General features: G+C 41.7%; 5 protein-coding genes across 6 annotated transcripts in view; 3 read left to right on the top strand and 2 right to left on the bottom strand.

The window, feature by feature from the left end:
• Nucleotides 1-25: 25 nt before the first annotated feature.
• Nucleotides 26-1368, top strand: LOC108036557 (glyceraldehyde-3-phosphate dehydrogenase 1). The gene has a single exon (XM_017112796.3). It carries the CDS (start codon nucleotides 101-103, stop codon nucleotides 1097-1099), a length of 999 nt encoding a protein of 332 aa, XP_016968285.1. The 5' UTR covers nucleotides 26-100; the 3' UTR covers nucleotides 1100-1368.
• On the bottom strand, nucleotides 1267-3093 carry LOC108036558 (uncharacterized). Of its 2 annotated transcripts, XR_007763960.1 has the most exons (5): nucleotides 2943-3093; nucleotides 2801-2880; nucleotides 2607-2742; nucleotides 1766-2546; nucleotides 1267-1678 (listed from the first exon to the last, which is right to left on the bottom strand). XR_007763960.1 is itself a non-coding variant. In XM_017112797.3 (4 exons), exons 1-4 carry the CDS (start codon nucleotides 3043-3045, stop codon nucleotides 2431-2433), a joined length of 435 nt encoding a protein of 144 aa, XP_016968286.1. In that variant the 5' UTR covers nucleotides 3046-3093; the 3' UTR covers nucleotides 1267-2430. The 2 variants fall into 2 exon arrangements, 1 of the variants encoding a protein (XP_016968286.1); XM_017112797.3 differs by having other exon boundaries at nucleotides 1267-2546.
• A 927-nt stretch (nucleotides 3094-4020) lies between these two features.
• LOC108036625 (calcineurin subunit B type 2) lies at nucleotides 4021-6367 on the bottom strand. Its single transcript, XM_017112897.2, has 4 exons — nucleotides 6116-6367; nucleotides 5833-5872; nucleotides 4702-5000; nucleotides 4021-4645 (listed from the first exon to the last, which is right to left on the bottom strand). The coding sequence occupies exons 1-4, from the start codon at nucleotides 6116-6118 to the stop codon at nucleotides 4475-4477; spliced, it is 513 nt and encodes a 170-aa protein (XP_016968386.1). The 5' UTR covers nucleotides 6119-6367; the 3' UTR covers nucleotides 4021-4474.
• On the top strand, nucleotides 6269-9585 carry LOC108036317 (kynurenine 3-monooxygenase). The gene is made up of 4 exons (XM_017112329.3): nucleotides 6269-6384; nucleotides 7020-7302; nucleotides 7905-8948; nucleotides 9018-9585. Exons 1-4 carry the CDS (start codon nucleotides 6326-6328, stop codon nucleotides 9255-9257), a joined length of 1626 nt encoding a protein of 541 aa, XP_016967818.2. The 5' UTR covers nucleotides 6269-6325; the 3' UTR covers nucleotides 9258-9585.
• Nucleotides 9586-11795: 2210 nt separating this feature from the next.
• LOC108036314 (terminal nucleotidyltransferase 5C) overlaps nucleotides 11796-16537 on the top strand; it is a 46121-nt gene continuing 41379 nt past the window's right edge. Inside the window, exons 1-2 of the mRNA XM_017112324.3 lie at nucleotides 11796-12683; nucleotides 14788-16325. Coding sequence (XP_016967813.1) covers nucleotides 15270-16325 — 1056 coding nt within the window. The 5' untranslated portion in view covers nucleotides 11796-12683; nucleotides 14788-15269. The remainder of the gene's footprint in view (nucleotides 12684-14787; nucleotides 16326-16537) is intronic.

The raw sequence follows: 16537 nt of genomic DNA, 5'->3' as shown, positions 1-16537 counted from the left end.
GAACTGTGCGAAAAAAGCTCCGCTCCAGAAAAAGTGGCAGTCGTAATAGCGAGCTGAAAGTGAACGTGAGGAAAAGTGAAAAGCAGGCTGAGATTTAACCATGTCGAAGATCGGAATTAACGGATTTGGCCGCATCGGCCGTCTGGTGCTGCGCGCCGCCATCGACAAGGGCGCTTCCGTGGTGGCCGTCAACGATCCCTTCATCGATGTCAACTACATGGTCTACCTGTTCAAATTCGACTCGACTCACGGTCGTTTCAAGGGCACCGTTGCCGCCGAGGGCGGTTTCCTGGTGGTCAACGGCCAGAAGATCACCGTCTTCAGCGAGCGCGACCCGGCCAACATCAACTGGGCCAGCGCCGGTGCCGAATACGTGGTGGAGTCCACCGGTGTCTTCACCACCATTGACAAGGCCTCCACCCACTTGAAGGGCGGCGCCAAGAAGGTCATCATCTCGGCCCCATCCGCCGATGCGCCCATGTTCGTCTGCGGCGTCAACCTGGAGGCCTACAGCCCCGACATGAAGGTCGTGTCCAACGCCTCGTGCACCACCAACTGCCTGGCTCCCCTGGCCAAGGTCATCAATGACAACTTCGAGATCGTCGAGGGTCTGATGACCACCGTGCACGCCACCACTGCCACCCAGAAGACCGTCGACGGTCCCTCGGGCAAACTGTGGCGCGATGGACGTGGTGCCGCCCAGAACATCATCCCGGCATCGACTGGCGCCGCCAAGGCTGTGGGCAAGGTCATCCCCGCCCTCAACGGCAAGCTGACCGGCATGGCCTTCCGCGTGCCCACGCCCAATGTGTCCGTGGTGGATCTTACCGTCCGCCTGGGCAAGGGTGCCACCTACGACGAGATCAAGGCTAAGGTCGAGGAGGCCTCCAAGGGACCCCTGAAGGGAATCCTGGGCTACACCGACGAGGAGGTCGTCTCCACCGACTTCCTCAGCGACACCCACTCGTCGGTGTTCGACGCCAAGGCTGGCATTTCCCTCAACGACAAGTTCGTCAAGCTCATCTCGTGGTACGACAACGAGTTCGGTTACTCCAACCGCGTCATCGACCTGATCAAGTATATGCAGACCAAGGATTAAGCACTCTAATCGTACAAATTTGTACCACAAACCCGGGGCCCACGAGTCTGGTGGGCAGGAATCACACTGTTATGCAATGCGCCCCGGTGGTTCAGCACTATGCGCAATTAAATATGCTTTTTTGGTTGGCTCCTAAAGTTACCATTCAAATACAAAATAACCATAGCTACACGAATACATATATTTATTGTTGTTGAATAAAGTATCGCTCTGTTACTGTATTTAAACGCCAGCTATTTAAAAAATAAATTATTGTGCATAGTTGTGTATTTGGCTTGTGTAAGCTCAAGGTCGTGGGAAGGTTATATCAGGGCATCGCCGGCAAAACTTGCTAAAATACGTATGTGCTGGTGTGTATATGTCGTCGGGGAGCCACCCCAAACTCAACCGGATGGCATAAGTATAGAAAGTTCTATTTACGTATGTCTGCAAACTCTGGGAATCGGCAATTTTGAGATTATGCAAACATCTGTGTAGTTTCTTATCGCTGCACTTTGGAATCTATGCGGATGCTGTTTGTTTGGGCTTCGATTTGCCGGCAAAACATTCAAAGTCCAAGATGAGCTAAACATTTATAAGCTAAAACATATATATATTATGTATTAAATAATTTTCATTTAGGGGTGGGTTTGTTGTGATTTATCGACTTGTTTTTATATACATTACATAGAAGCTTATTGGTTTGGTACATCAAGGTCAGGAAAGGTCATATGCGGCTTGATACATTATTTTACGACAGAGAAAGCTATTCGATTGTTATCAGCCAGGGCTGCGAAGGGCGCCATTTTTGAAAAGCGCATCCTAAGAACATACAAAATTTAAGTATTTGATTTACAACAAAAATATTTCAAAAGTCAGTTCATAAACAAAACAAGGAAGAACGCTATATTCGAGTGCCTCGACTATCAGATACCCCTTACTCAGTTAAAGGGAGCAATAGCCTACCGGCTATTTGTGTATACGTTAAAAAAAAAAAGTTGTCTAGCATGAAAACTGTGGCCACCGAGATCTCAGCGTTCGTACGGACAGGCAGACGGACAAACGGACATGGCTAGATCAACTTGGCTAGTGATCCTTTTAAAGCTTTATCTTTAAAACTTTTTCGAAATGATCCTATATTAGGATCAATTTCATGTCTTTCGTATCAAAGATTATTTTACACTCAATAGTATCACATTTACACCTAAATAATGGCGTTTTTTTGGGTGTGGTGACTAAGTACGAGATCTGATCATTCCAGATTGTGCCCCCATAATGACTTTAAAGCTTTGGTTTTAATCTTATCTTATCAAAAGTTTTATACTTGTACATTGGCGATTATTTGCCTTGCCCTATATATGGTTAATAAAACCCCTTTTGTCTGACAAATTCGAGTATGCTGGCGGCTCTTCCTTGCGCATCCTGTCAAGGGCCTTTTGCACCGAGTACAAAGCGCAGCTGAGATAAGCTGAAAAGAGTGGATTCATGGGTTAAATAGGATAACCACACTGCGGATCCAACTGATTACCTGCAATCGGCACGACCATCAAAGGGACGAAAATCCACGATCCATCGGTGGTCAACAGTATAATGGCCAAATAAAGCATCAGATAGATGAAGAATCCAGTGGTTATCATCCATGGCACAAAGAATTTGTACTTGTGCTATGTTCCACTAAATGATTATTCCATTTATCAGACAACAAGGCTAAATTTTCCTTACCTTACAAGCTCCTATTATTAGGCTTATGCTGCCCAAAATTTGCAGAGAGGAACTGTGTATTCCCAAGTCGTAGAGGCCGTCTAAAACAAATTGTGGAAATCCATTAAGTTTTTCATTATTGCAGAAATTATAATACTCGTACATCTCCAGAAATGGTAGTCCATCAGGACCAAGTAAGTTATGGCGAAGACTATGGAGACAATGCCCGAGAAAATGATGCCTGCCTTGGTGTCCAACTTCAGCATGTTGGCGACTTTGCAATGGGGGGAATATTTCACAACTGAGTCCGGAGTTCTCGCCGCATCGATGGACAAGCTTTTTCCGTGAGCCCTATCTTATCTTCCTATCAACACAGCAATGGCAACAAATGAAAAACCTTTGTTCGTTTGTGTATAATTATAATTTTATTGAAGGATTTGCTTTTTATTGCTTCGACGGGCCAGCAAACCGAGCCTGAACCATGCCGGCCTCCTGATGGGGTTCCCCGTTTGCTGGCTGAACCATTCATTTCACAATGAGTTACGATCTCGAGTCGATTATTTTGTATAATGCAATGAAATTGATTAGCTAACAAATTGAGTGGCGAGTGTGCAAAAATTTGTTAATTGTAAAATTTGTAACATGCATTCTTATTATCGTTTTTGTTTAACTATTATAATTAAGTATAAAAAAAATGTTACTGCAATGGCGCTTCGCATCGCATGGCATTGCTTCATATGTATTGATGTATAATTATTCGATTTTCAGTTAACTCGCTTGATAATCCGTAAAAATGTAGCATATTTTCGATAATTTTCGAGGCATAATTCTGCGTGAGAATCGGCTTAATTTGAGTTAAGTGGCGTTAGATTTGGTTAAGGTAGAGTTAAGAAACTTGGCGAACTTCCGCCCATCCTCTCCTGGTGTTCTCAAGTTAGTCAAGATATATAAAAATACGTAGATTATAACATTCGATTAGTACAAGTAGGTATGTATAAATATATAAAAAGTACACAACGTGTAAATTAGACTAAGTCAATAGAGGAGAGCTCCTTCGGGCAGGCTGCTTAGCTGCCCCTCGTCCTTGTGTCCTTTCTCATCATCATTTTTCGATTTTCAATTTTTCGATTTGTTTCTTTTCGTTTTTTGTTTTGTTTTTGGCAAAATCACAGGAGAATTAGAAATAATTAACATAAGCTATGACACATCAATGCGATAGAGTGCAAGTGGAAAACTCTCGGTTACCGATTTAACTTGATTTGCTTTATTTGCCTTCACTTAGCATGGAGTTGGTTCCCGTTTTCAGTTTAGTTTTGCTTAAGGGTTCTCGAATTCTTTTAAAAATTTAAATGTATATTTGTATAATAAATTATGACTATATATGCATGTATATATATATGTATATAGATGTATATATTTAAGAAGTAAGTAGGAGGCGCATTATTCCACTTTTCAACTTAGGATAACAACATTGTTTTCGCGATTCGCTGCCCAGGCGTTCGATCGCTTTGCTGACTGAATGACTGACTCTGAACTGGCTCGCTAACGCCTTATAACAATATTCAACTAGAGAATCGCTGATCAAAAATAATAACCATAATCATAGTGGTGATGGTGACAATCGAAGGATGCCGATGCATGTACAAAAGAATAAATAAAATCGCGTATAAAAAGGATCTGTGCGGTAAACCTATTTTAGACATCGACAACCATCTTCTTGTGTATGTCCGTGTTGCCGACCACGGAGCAGAACTCATCGAACGAGATCTTGCCGTCCTCATCCTTGTCCGCGAAACCGATCGTCTTGTCCACAATCTGCTGCAATTGCGTGTCCTTCAGATTGTTGCCCACCATCATTTTTAGGACCTATAAAGGCACGTATTTAATAGGACACTCGTTTATGTGAGAAACGTCGGACTTGCCTGAAACAGCTCGCCGTTTGAGATGTAGCCATCGTTGTCCATGTCGTAGATGCGGAAGGCGAAGCGCAGCTTCGACAGCTTGTCGCCCTTGACGCTGAACTGTGACACGCCCTGGATGAACTCCTTAAAGTCCACCTCGCCGTTGCCGTCCGCGTCGAAAATGTCGATCACGCGCTGCACCAGCGGATTCTGTTGCAGCTCCGGCAGCGACATGAACTCGTCCACGCTCAGCGCTCCCGAGTTGTCCAGGTCCAGTTTCCGGAAACGTTTGCCCAGCCGCCGGATCTCATCGGCGTCGACTAGAAATTGAGAGCAGAAAGATACGTCATTACAAATAAAGAGGATATTACATTGTAATGCAGACACTGAAAATAGGTATTATTGAAATAAGAATACAGTGAAGCTTGGCTAACTAAAAAGAAGCTTATAATTTAATTGGCATTATTATGTGAATTTTTAATTATATAAAGGTTTCATTTTACAAAAAATGGTTTCTTATTTTGGGTCTATGGTTATCTAAAGATTTCAAAAACATTATTGATTTGTAGAGCAATTAAGCTACATTAATTTAGTTATTAATGTCACAATAAGTAAAAATAAAATCAATAGTACAATACTCTTGTATATGTTCTTTAAATACAAAATGTATAAAATGTATTTTTAGATTCTAAATAACAATTATTTACAATTTAATTTACAAAACGCAGTCAAACAATTATTTTGGCAAATGTCAACTTTTTAAAGAAATTCCTATAGTAGATGTAAAATCAGATTGCCAGGTTCTAGTTAAGATAGGACTGTAATTTATTTTTAGCGACGTGTTGTCTGTCGATCATCAGAGAGATGAAACAAAGTGTGACAAAGACACATTCTAGAATGCCAATTTTGAAATGCGAAGGGAAGGTGCAAAACCTTTTAATGATGCGTAATAAAGAGTTGGGAATTATAAATGGAATTTCGACGCCACGTTTTGCATTTCACTTTTGTTGGTCATTCGCGCTTTGGCATACATATGTACATACATACATGCATACCGTATCTAAATGTACGCTTGTATATGCCCATGTTTGCATATTCATAAACAGCTGCCATTCCGTTCAAATGACATTGACTGAAGAATTTCGTACTTACAATTGGAACACATTTCCATGGGCAGTGATGTTTCATTTCCCTGCAAGGCACAAATGTATATATATTAAACAGGGAAATTTTAATTTATTGCAGCAGCAGGTGGAGGGGAGAGGGCAGAGGTGAGAGGGGGAGGAAGATCCAGAACGAGGGAAGTGGAAAACGGAAATTGGCCTTATAACGGCACAAACTCTCACTCCCTTTTGGGTTCTCTCTCCTTCTCCCCTCTCTCCACCACCCATCCCCTTGCACTTGTTCTTCGCGTATTTTGGTGGCATTTTATTACCATTTTGGTTTCGCCTTTTGTGGTTCTCCTTGGATGCTATCTATAGAGTGCAAATAAAGTTGCCTTTTTTCGTCGCTGCTCTCCCGTTTTTCCTCTGCTTTTCCTTAAAGTCCAATCACGCGGGCTATCCTGCACATGCTACGGGGGTTTTTTGGGCGCTGAATTACGGTTTTGTTGTGGAAATCTTCGGTTTTCTATTTTCTATTGTGCATGAGTTTTTCCACAGCAGCTTTTAATGTGGCCCTGGCTCGAGCGTCAAAAAATACCAGGTAAAAATACCAAAAAGCTTAGCGTTGGCAACGCGTCAAGGGGCTGCCAACTTTTTCAGATATGCGCGCGTTTTGAAATAACGGGATACATTTGTATTTGTTTTGATAAATAACTTATATTAAAAAAATGTATCAATATATTAAGAAAATAATGTATTTATTAACATATTTTTATTTTTATTTCTATTACTATCCATTATTATTATTCAGTCATAACAAAATATTTTTTGTTCTACAAGCAATGTAATCTAGTTTTATATTTAAATCACAGAAGTGAGAAAGAAGATATTTGCTGAAAGACAAACGATACTTAAAAACCAAAAATTCGTATGTGTACTCTGTACATATGCTTTTCTTATCTGATAAATACGATTTTACAAAAAAAAGACTCCCTGCGAAGAAGCAATCTTAGTTGGCTCGCTATATCTTGACCTTTTTTGTAGGTAGTATTATATGTACAGGCTAAGAATTATACAGCAAATAACAAACAATTAATAAGACAAGAAACATCTTTCAATAATCATAATACAACAATATATTCTTAGACTTAGAACTAAACAATTATTGGAAAAGGAAAGGCAAATACAACTCGTATGATTTAAAAACTAAAAGTATTTTCTTCGAGCTCAACATAGGAATGCAAACCCTGGATATCGGTGTCTAGCTACGCCTCTGCATTTAGTTGGCTTCCCGCAGCAACATCAAACAACCACAGATAGCATTTACTGCCCATCTGACATAATCTTTGGGCTAAACATTTCCCCAGCCAGTTGGCTGGCTTCCATCCCACCTCCATCTTCATTTCACCGGAGACTTTCCACCAGAACGGTCATGAGTCAAGGGATCATCAGCCAGGAGGTAAACGGACGCCAGGAGGAAGGACGGCGGCGCCGGGTGGCAATTGTGGGAGCGGGTTTGGTGAGTCCAAAATTACTGAAAGTGAAAATAGAAAATTAATTTAATATACACAGAAATATTGCAAGTTTTAAAACACATTGAAAAAGTTAATTGACACAGCATAAACAATTTATCGAAATGATTCAAAACATCATTAACAAAGTCTAGCTCGCAACACAAGATCAAATTTCAATTAGTTTAACGTTAATATAATGAATGTATTTGAGATTTATATTTTTTTAGCTACTTTCCTATTTTTATGCTGCTCTATTTTTGTGCGTAAACATAACTATGGTAGCCTTATCTTTAAGACTCCCTAATCCCTGCTACCTTATCAAAGTAAAATACTGAGCTAAAACAGTCTCATAATCTCTTTATACAAATATGGATTCCCTAGAGCATTTCTTTCTTGTACATTTTTTTCAAAGGAAATTTCTTTGGTACTTTTAAATTTTTTTCGATTTCCTAGTAACTTTCTTAATTTTATGCTACTATAGTTTGATGTAGGAATAACTTTGGGTTTCCTTATCTTTGGGAATTCTAATCCCTAGTTTCAGATAAAATTCTCTTATCAAGCTGAAACAGCGAGCTAAAACTATTTCTCTTAATCTCTTTCTCCAAAGGTGGGTTCACTGGCAGCCTTGAATTTTGCCCGCATGGGCAATCACGTGGATTTGTATGAGTACCGGGAGGACATCCGCCATGCTGCGGTGGTCCAGGGCAGGAGCATTAACCTGGCCCTTTCTCAGAGAGGCCGCAAGGCTCTGGCCGCCGTGGGTCTGGAGGAGAAGATCCTGGCCACCGCCATACCCATGAGGGGCAGAATGCTGCACGATGCCCGCGGAAACACCAGTGTGGTCCTGTACGATCCCTGCACCAAGCAATGTCTGTATTCCGTGGGTCGCCGCCAGCTTAACGAAGTCCTTCTGGATGCTTGTGACAAGTTTCCTAATATCCGCTGCCACTTCAAGCACAAACTGACGAGTGCCAAGCTGAGGGAGGGTTCCATGGAGTTCCGGAATGCCAACGACGATGTGATAGCTGCCCAGGCAGATCTTATAGTGGGCTGCGATGGCGCCTTCAGTAGTGTTCGCCAGCAACTGGTCCGTTTGCCGGGTTTCAACTACTCCCAGGAGTACATTGAAACTGGCTACCTGGAGCTTTGTATACCCTCGAAGTCGGGTGATTTCCAGATGCCCGCCAACTATCTGCACATCTGGCCGCGTAACTCCTTCATGATGATCGCCTTGCCGAATCAGGATAAGTCATTCACGGTCACGCTTTCCATGCCTTTCGAGGTCTTCGCTAAGATACAAAATCAACATGATCTACTGGCTTTCTTTCGCCTGAACTATCCCGATGCACTGCCACTGATTGGAGAGCAACAGCTCGTCAAGGACTTTTTCAAAACCCGGCCACAGCATTTGGTGTCCATCAAGTGCCGACCCTATCACTATGCGGATAAGGCTTTGATCCTTGGCGATGCCGCCCATGCCATGGTTCCTTACTATGGCCAGGGAATGAATGCTGGGATGGAGGATGTCACTCTGCTGACGGACATTTTGGCCAAGCAGTTGCCGCTGGACGAGGCTTTGGCCCAGTTTACGGAGTCGCGCTGGCAGGACGCCTTTGCCATTTGCGATCTGGCCATGTATAACTATGTGGAGGTGGGTTTGGGAATTATTATTTATTTAATATATATATATATATCAATTTCTTTACCTTTTCAACTTCAGATGCGAGACCTGACCAAACGCTGGTCCTTCCGGCTTCGAAAATGGCTGGACACCCTGCTCTTCCGTTTGTTCCCCGGCTGGATTCCGCTCTATAATAGCGTCTCCTTTTCCAGTATGCCCTATAGCCAGTGCATTGCCAATAGAAAGTGGCAGGATCAGCTGCTAAAACGTGTTTCTGGCGCCACCCTTTTGGCAGTGGTTCTGGCAGGAGGAGCCTTTTATGCACAGCGTTTTTTATGAAATAAATTCATATATCTTTAAGAAATATACTGATTTAAATGAATTTTTATAAAGCAGATTGCATCTGTAACACCCCACATTATGTAAAAACTGGTTTTAAAACTCCGAATTTGTAGCATTCAATAAATTGTATAAGTTTTTTACATTTTTAAGACAGTTCTTCTAATTTGTCTTAAATTTGTCAAAAGTAATGATACATGTATAGATACAAATGTTTCTAACAAAAATGTTGCAAAGCAAATGTATAGATACACATATTTTGCATCTATTAGATGCTCGATCTTTCCTATATTAGAATAAATATTTTGATGAGAACTATACAATATTATTTCTGGTGTTTGTTTGTATTACTTTCATAACGAGTACATCTTTAGCTTTATGTTTGATATTTTAAAATCAAAATATGTAGAACCAAAAAGAAAGGAATTGCTTATTTAAAATTTCCTCGTACAGAAAAAGCTCTCGTGGGTTTCCCCTTGTGAATGAATATGTTTCAATGGAAAACTTTGTCAACGTGAGTCATAACATAAACACGTACAATATGCAAACTAGGTAATTTCGGAAATTAACCAATAGGGCGTGCAAATTGTTGTGTATCGTTTCCTTCCTGATTTGTTTCCATCATTTTAAGATGACCTCGAGGGAATTTAGATTATAAATGAGTAATTTTGTGAGATTTTGTAGATATGGAGTTTTGTTAATAGTATAAACAACTCGGCTGGATGAGCTTGAAAACAAAATAGAAATTATTATGCGCTGAACTTTTAAATGTTAAAATATATAAATAAATGTTTTACAACTTGATTCCATTATTTTTAAACAATTAAATGTATATAAATTACTTATATTAGTTACAAAACTTAAAAAATAATAAAAAAAACAAAACGGATGAGCAATTGTTTACCGCCACTGCAGTCAGGAATTTAAAAGCTCATAAAATGAGCATAACAAATGGTTGTTTTTAATTAGTTTTGTAATTTGCTACGATTACTTTAAAGTGAGTTTAAGGTAGTTAGGATTAGAAACGCTTAGTTTGTTATGTCGTTTTGATGATAGGCGCCACCTTCAGTAGGAAATCAAATTGGTTGATGAAACTGAAAAACGCAAAACAAAAAAAAATGATAAACTATTGTTTACTGTGGATTCACGCAGGTCTTATAATTACGTGCACATGCCCGATGTCGTTTGTTGGCAAAATAATTGAAATTTCTTATTGGCCGCGTGGCTACTACGCATCGCATTTGGTCTATGGGGGACTGGGACTATCATCAACCGGTGGATGTGTGGATATTTTTGGGTTTGTTTTGTCGCTTTAGCTATTGAAGCGGCGACGGGCCAAAAATACCCCTTGACAATGTGATTTTAGCTATTCCGACGATTGTTTCTAGTCGCAGTTTTGCAGCCTTGGTCACGTGATCGTGATCCCTGCGCATCCGGCAGATGCATTCGATTAGTTCTTTCCTCTCAGTCCTCTAAAGGATCTTTGGGATACACCCTACAGAGAGCCTATAATTCATATGCATAAATGGTAATAAACCGCTGATCGCAAAGCTTTCTTTCGGTGTGACATAGAGGGGTGGGGGTAAGAGCTTTCAATTAATTAGCATTCGGTTGCCACCCCAACCCTCTCGCGCTTTCACACCCCAACCCCTCTCTCCACCCACTCTACACCTCTGCGGGAAAAGCAGAGAGAGAGGATGAGAGAGCGCAAGGTCGGTCAATTTTAATACGCCAACGCCGGCCGGTATTTCATTATTACAACAATGGTGATCGTAAAAAGCTTTCTCTCTGCCTCTCTCCGCCCTGCCTCCCACATCTTTTAGCCCACCCCCCTTTTGAGCGAATATACATCGGTTAAAAACAAGGTTTTAAAAGTGAAAATGTTAAAAAACAATCGCTTCAAGGCATTTCTTGACCTACTACTCAAAAGCTCTTAAAAGCTTTGGCCCAACGATGGTAAAAAAGACATGGAGGGGTGGGGGGAAGAACGTAAGATAGCGATAGAAAGAGAGGGAGACAGTGCTCGTTTCCGACTTAATTGTTGTTGCTAATTCCGTTTCGCGAACATTTCGTTGGCGCTCTCTAGAACCGTCGGCGCCTCCGCTTGCTCCCACTAGCGACAGTGGAGCCTCGTCGAAAAAACTAATTAAACCGTTACTTTGTGAGTGATGGCAATAACTCCAAGTTAAAAGTTTATTAAAAAAAAGTTTAGAGTTCTTGGTTTTGGAGTTATGAACTGTAGGTTTTATAAGCAATTTCTTAATATTATATTTGCATTTTACTAGTTTTTCACTGTGAGCTTTTTTAAAAATATATTTATATTTTATTTTCAATAAAACCACAGGTTGTTAATAAAATAATTTAAAAAAAAATGTATTTCCTATGAAAATCACTTTATTTTTGTTTTGAATTTTACCTTAAGGAATTTCTGCTCGATATGATGGTGCTCCCCAAGCAGGTCCCACTGTACCCGCTACCGCTGCCGCCGTCGCACGTCTTCGCTTGGCCGGCGGACCAGCGGGCCAGCGCCATCAGTTGCTCGTCACATGTTCGACACTCAAGTAGAAAACTAAGAGCAGTACAGTGCCAACCGAGCCCGATCGAACGCTGAGCAACCGTTAGAAAGACCATCGACTGCAACTCACCAACAGTTAGAACAGCCCACACTCCCCCGCGAACCGAATTCAGCGCTAAACAGCCAGGTGCAAGTGCAACTTTTGTCAGCCCTTTTTGCTGTCAAATCAAACCGAAAAACCGAAAACCACATTCTCGAAGCTTTTCGGCAAGCTTCCGCCAACTGATTGAAACGCGTGGTCCGAAAAGCGAAGAAAATAAGCGAAAAGCAAGCGAAAAGAAGTGAAATTGAAATCTAAAATCAAAAATCGAAAAGTTTGGGAGTTCCGCGTGTGTTTGTGTGTGAGTGAGTGTTTCGCAGTGTGTGTGTGTGTGCGTGAGATCGTGAGCAGTGCAACGGTATAGTTGAGAAACCAAAAGTAACGGCAGTCGAGCAAGAGCAATTAGGGTGCCACTTGTCAGAATTCGAGCGAAAGGAGAACCGAAAGTTTTGGTTTGTGTTACTTTGCCATAGTAATCCAAAATCAAAACCCAATACCGAATATACCGATCGCCATCCTGGCACGCCCGTTAAATTTTGTGTGAGGGCGATCTGCCAGCGGTTCGCCGGAACGTTCAACTCCACCCACACCCTGCTGCCCGTCGTCGATAGCATACCGATAGCGATAGCCGATGCCCGATACCCGATGCCGATAGACCACGATAGCCGCTTCTCCGAGAGACAATTCAGCAAAGACCGTGTCGACAGGACTCTGAGCGGCCTTCTCCCTTCCAGTGAGCGCCAGTACTAAAGCCCTACCGCGCGGATTTTGGATTATCAGTGACTAGGCACGACCTGTCCGAAGTGTTCAGGTAAATATGTGGACGCACACACAATCAACGTTATTGATCTCGCTCAATTAGTGGGGCTACGTGACTGCAGCCCAGATCGCGAATCGCATCGTGTCGCATGGTTTTGTGTTCTGCCTACAGTGAAAAGCGAACCAGAAATGCGGATAACGACCTAGGCACACACCATTACCACCACCATCACCACCCCGCCCTGAACCCATCGCCCCTCTGCGGCTCTCGGGCGGTCTTGGCATCTGGCATTTCCGGTTTCGCTATTTTTTGGCGGTGTAGAGATATGTAGATGAAAACACCTTCGGATATTATTCAACCCCAGATCCTCTTCAAGTGGTTTTATCTTTCAAGACTAAAGTATTTTTACAGCATATAAGAGTACATTTTTTTTTAGTGTCGATACATTTAAATAAGTGATCAAATATTAAAATCTTTTTGGTTTTATTGAAGTCACTGACAATTGCTCAAGGAAAAAGAAATTCTTTTTCTATCTTAATAGAAGAAAGTATATTTATTACTGGTTTAATATTATATTTAGGTTTTTGTTGATCATAATATCTTTATCTTTATTAAATTTCCCAAGAATAACTTTATAAACCTTGCTAAATACTTCTATGAGCATAGTTTAACGCACGCGGGGAATACCCAAATCACTTTAGTATTCGTTTTACACATGAACTAATACGTTTGCTCGTTGGGAATGTATAATTACCGCCGTTCTAACATTCATCCATCATTTTTGGGTTCAAGATCGGTTAGTGCTCGACAATTCTGGAAAAGCAATTAGCTCGTGTGAAACAGGAGATGTTTTCAATTTCTCCCACTTGTGCGATTGGGTCATAAAGTCTGGCAAACACGATTAAAATTCGCAGGGTAATTGTTTCATTTTGGGGGGTATACTTTATTTGTTATACCCTTGCATTGGGTACTGTAATGTTGACGGTCAAGAGTTAATATTTGATCAACTATTAAAATGTGTAAAATGATTTCACTACTTGGTCAAAGTCGTGGTCTATTATCATTAGTTATATCCTCAATCTAGTTGTTTAAATTGATAAATATTTTTTTTATAGATTTGTTATATTAATATTGCTGATCTATGTCTCCTTTATAGGTGATATATGAACTCAGTCTGGTTTATATATCCTAGAACCTTTTTTTAAGATAATAATAATTTGTCAAGTTCGTGCTCTATTATCATGTTATATTTCCAATCTAGTTGATAAATATTATTTTTTTTATAGATTTATTAGATTAATATTGCTGATTATACTTTTTAGATGATATGATAACTAGTCTGCTTTGTATAACATAGTTCCTATATTTTAGATACTATTTGCATTATATTATAAACTCCATGGGTTAGTTTTGGTTTTTTTGTTTTACAGCGTATATAAACTTCGACTTTTGGATACTATTGTTTTTTGTTTTGTTTTGACGTTTTATCAAATGCAGCGAGTCGAGTGCAGTAATAAAGAGTTTTTATGGGGGAATTGACAGAGGCAGTTTTACGGGAGTCGATAATATTGATCTTGTGGGCTACTGATCACACATTACTTCGATGGTGGCGTTAGAGAAGGGAAGTGTAAGGGAAAATGATATAAAACATTCCGATACGAAAACTTACATCATCGTGTTGGGGGAAAGAAAGAGATGGAGGAAGCGAAAGAGGGAGAACGCGCCCGCCAAATGGCAAGCATTTACATATGTACATACCTACACACATCCATATGTATTTAAACATACGATACATTTCGGCGTTTTTGTTTTTGCTTTTTCGATAGACGCAAAAAATAAGTAACACAAATTGCGCGTTTGAAAATGGTGGGGACTTTTTATACATCCAGCTCCTTCGGCAGTTAATCAGAGAAAAAATAAGTGATAAAAAGTAAGCAATGACGGGGAGGCGCGGACATATGCGTTTAACATAATTTTCTTGGCTAGCTTTATAAAAATAAACCCACGGCACTTAGCACACATAAACAAAAGTCCCTAACGGAATGCCGAAAACAATTATTCGGCAAAGCAAATAACCAATAACTAATTTTGTTTCCCTATTCTCTTCGCTCTCTTTACATGCTCTCCCTGCACTATCTTGCGGTAAATACGAAAGGCCAACCAAAAGGGGTAGCAAACGCGAGGACAGCAATATCGCCGAAAGAAAAAGACGCAGTTGAGAAAAAAGTGTTAGCAAGTGGGAAACAACATTAATGAATTTCGTGATTAAAAACATTTCAAAAGGTGTACAACAAAAGCTCATTTAACACATATAAAAATAAAAAAGAACGCAAGCGAAATATACAAAATATAAAATCGCGGCGCGCCAACAACAAAACGTGGCACAAACTAAAAACACAAAACAAAAAGCTCAACGAAAACGAGAGCGAATGCGAGTGCGCGCGCGCGAGTGAGATAGCAGTTAATAGAGGAGAGAGCGGTAGGCAAGAGAGCGACAACAACAAAACACAAGCGCAAGCAGAAGCCAAAAGCCAATTGCGCACGGAACGTAGAAGAAGAGAGAACTAACGGAACTCTAGAAGCGCAGCACGGATAACGGTTGAAAAGGGCCGAACAGCCAGAATCGAAGCAGGGAAAATGGTAAACAAGGTGAATAGCAAGAAGGCGGACAAGGACAAGGAGAGGCAGCGAGAGGCAATGTTGCCGGCGGCGGGCAACAACAGCAGCAGCAACATCGAGAACAGCAGCAACCTGAGCAACATAAACAGTCAAAAGCCCATCAACAAAACAGTCAATAACAAAGGTCAGAATGTCAAGTCAAATGGCAGCAACAAAAAGGGTGCGGGCAAAGGACAACAGCAGCAACAACAACAGCAGCCGCAGCAACAGCAACGCAGCGGCAAGAAAGCCAAGCCACAGCGTCAACAGATTTTCCTGCAATCGCTGCCACGCGACAGCAGCAACTACAGGAGCAACACTTACAGGAGCAACATCGTTTTAAGCACCAACAGTAGCAGCAACAGCAACAAAAGTAGTAGCAACAACAGTAGCAATAGTAACAGCAGCAGCAGCAGCAGCAACAGTGACAACATCTTGGACACACCGGCAACCCTGGACAGCACAGTGGGCAAAATCAACCCCGCCGAGCTGCTAACAGCCGCCTTGGCTGTGCCCTGTGCCAAATGCTCTAAGCCATCGATGATCTCCAGTCTGACCACCGCCGTAACCTCCTCCACATCCTCCGCCTCCACCTCCTCGGCATCCGCCTTGTCCTCCTCCTCCTCGTCGTCGTCGTCGTCAACCAGTTCCGGATCGGAGACCGCCAGCAACTACAGCGATCTCAACTATCCGGAACCGGTTGCCTACTCCGGCAAGCAGTACCGCAAGTCCAAATCCTACATGGGTGTATCCCAGTACAATGGCTCATCGAACACCTATCAATCGGGTCGGGGGCCCAATACCGCTGGCGGTGGTAATCATGGCCACCATGTGGCCTACAGGCGCTCCCACAGCGATCGGCGCAACTCGTTCGATCGCACCTTCGCCGAAAGGAATCGCGACTTTGTGCCCATCGTGCCGCCGTCGCGTCCGGTCCTGTCGTCGTCCAACATCGCCGGAGTCATGGCCAGTTCCACCAAGCTGACGATCATAGAGCGGTTCGGCAAAGGTCGTGTCGCGTATCCCATAATGCAGGTGAGTCGGCAGATCAGAACTTGTAGAGAATATAGTGTATAACACTAGCCGGTGGGGAATAACTCTGCCGGCACAAGTACAATGTTAAATGTATCCTTAAGATAACAATCAACATTTTTGTTAGTCGGGATAGCAACATAGATACATCTTATTCCCTCAACTTATATAAAAAGTAAATATATCGTGCACTACTTTACCTTAAGAAAAGGGCC

Source organism: Drosophila biarmipes, chromosome 2R, assembly GCF_025231255.1.
Source record: "Drosophila biarmipes strain raj3 chromosome 2R, RU_DBia_V1.1, whole genome shotgun sequence".
Lineage (NCBI taxonomy): Eukaryota > Metazoa > Arthropoda > Insecta > Diptera > Drosophilidae > Drosophila > Drosophila biarmipes.
This window is presented reverse-complemented; position numbering and strand designations above follow the sequence as displayed.

Coding starts and splice junctions, on each gene's coding strand:
- LOC108036557 (XM_017112796.3), top strand. CDS start 101: ATGTCGAAGATCGGAATTAACGGATTTGGCCGCATCGGCCGTCTGGTG.
- LOC108036558 (XM_017112797.3), bottom strand. CDS start 3,045: ATGCTGAAGTTGGACACCAAGGCAGGCATCATTTTCTCGGGCATTGTC. Junction 2,881..2,942: donor GGACTACCATTTCTGGAGAT/GTACGAGTATTA, acceptor AATTTGTTTTAG/ACGGCCTCTACGACTTGGGA. Junction 2,547..2,606: donor GATGGTCGTGCCGATTGCAG/GTAATCAGTTGG, acceptor CACTCTTTTCAG/CTTATCTCAGCTGCGCTTTG.
- LOC108036625 (XM_017112897.2), bottom strand. Junction 5,001..5,832: donor CATGGAAATGTGTTCCAATT/GTAAGTACGAAA, acceptor CTCAATTTCTAG/TCGACGCCGATGAGATCCGG. Junction 4,646..4,701: donor CAAACGGCGAGCTGTTTCAG/GCAAGTCCGACG, acceptor GTGCCTTTATAG/GTCCTAAAAATGATGGTGGG.
- LOC108036317 (XM_017112329.3), top strand. CDS start 6,326: ATGAGTTTTTCCACAGCAGCTTTTAATGTGGCCCTGGCTCGAGCGTCA. Junction 6,385..7,019: donor CGAGCGTCAAAAAATACCAG/GTAAAAATACCA, acceptor AGCTCAACATAG/GAATGCAAACCCTGGATATC. Junction 7,303..7,904: donor CAATTGTGGGAGCGGGTTTG/GTGAGTCCAAAA, acceptor CTTTCTCCAAAG/GTGGGTTCACTGGCAGCCTT.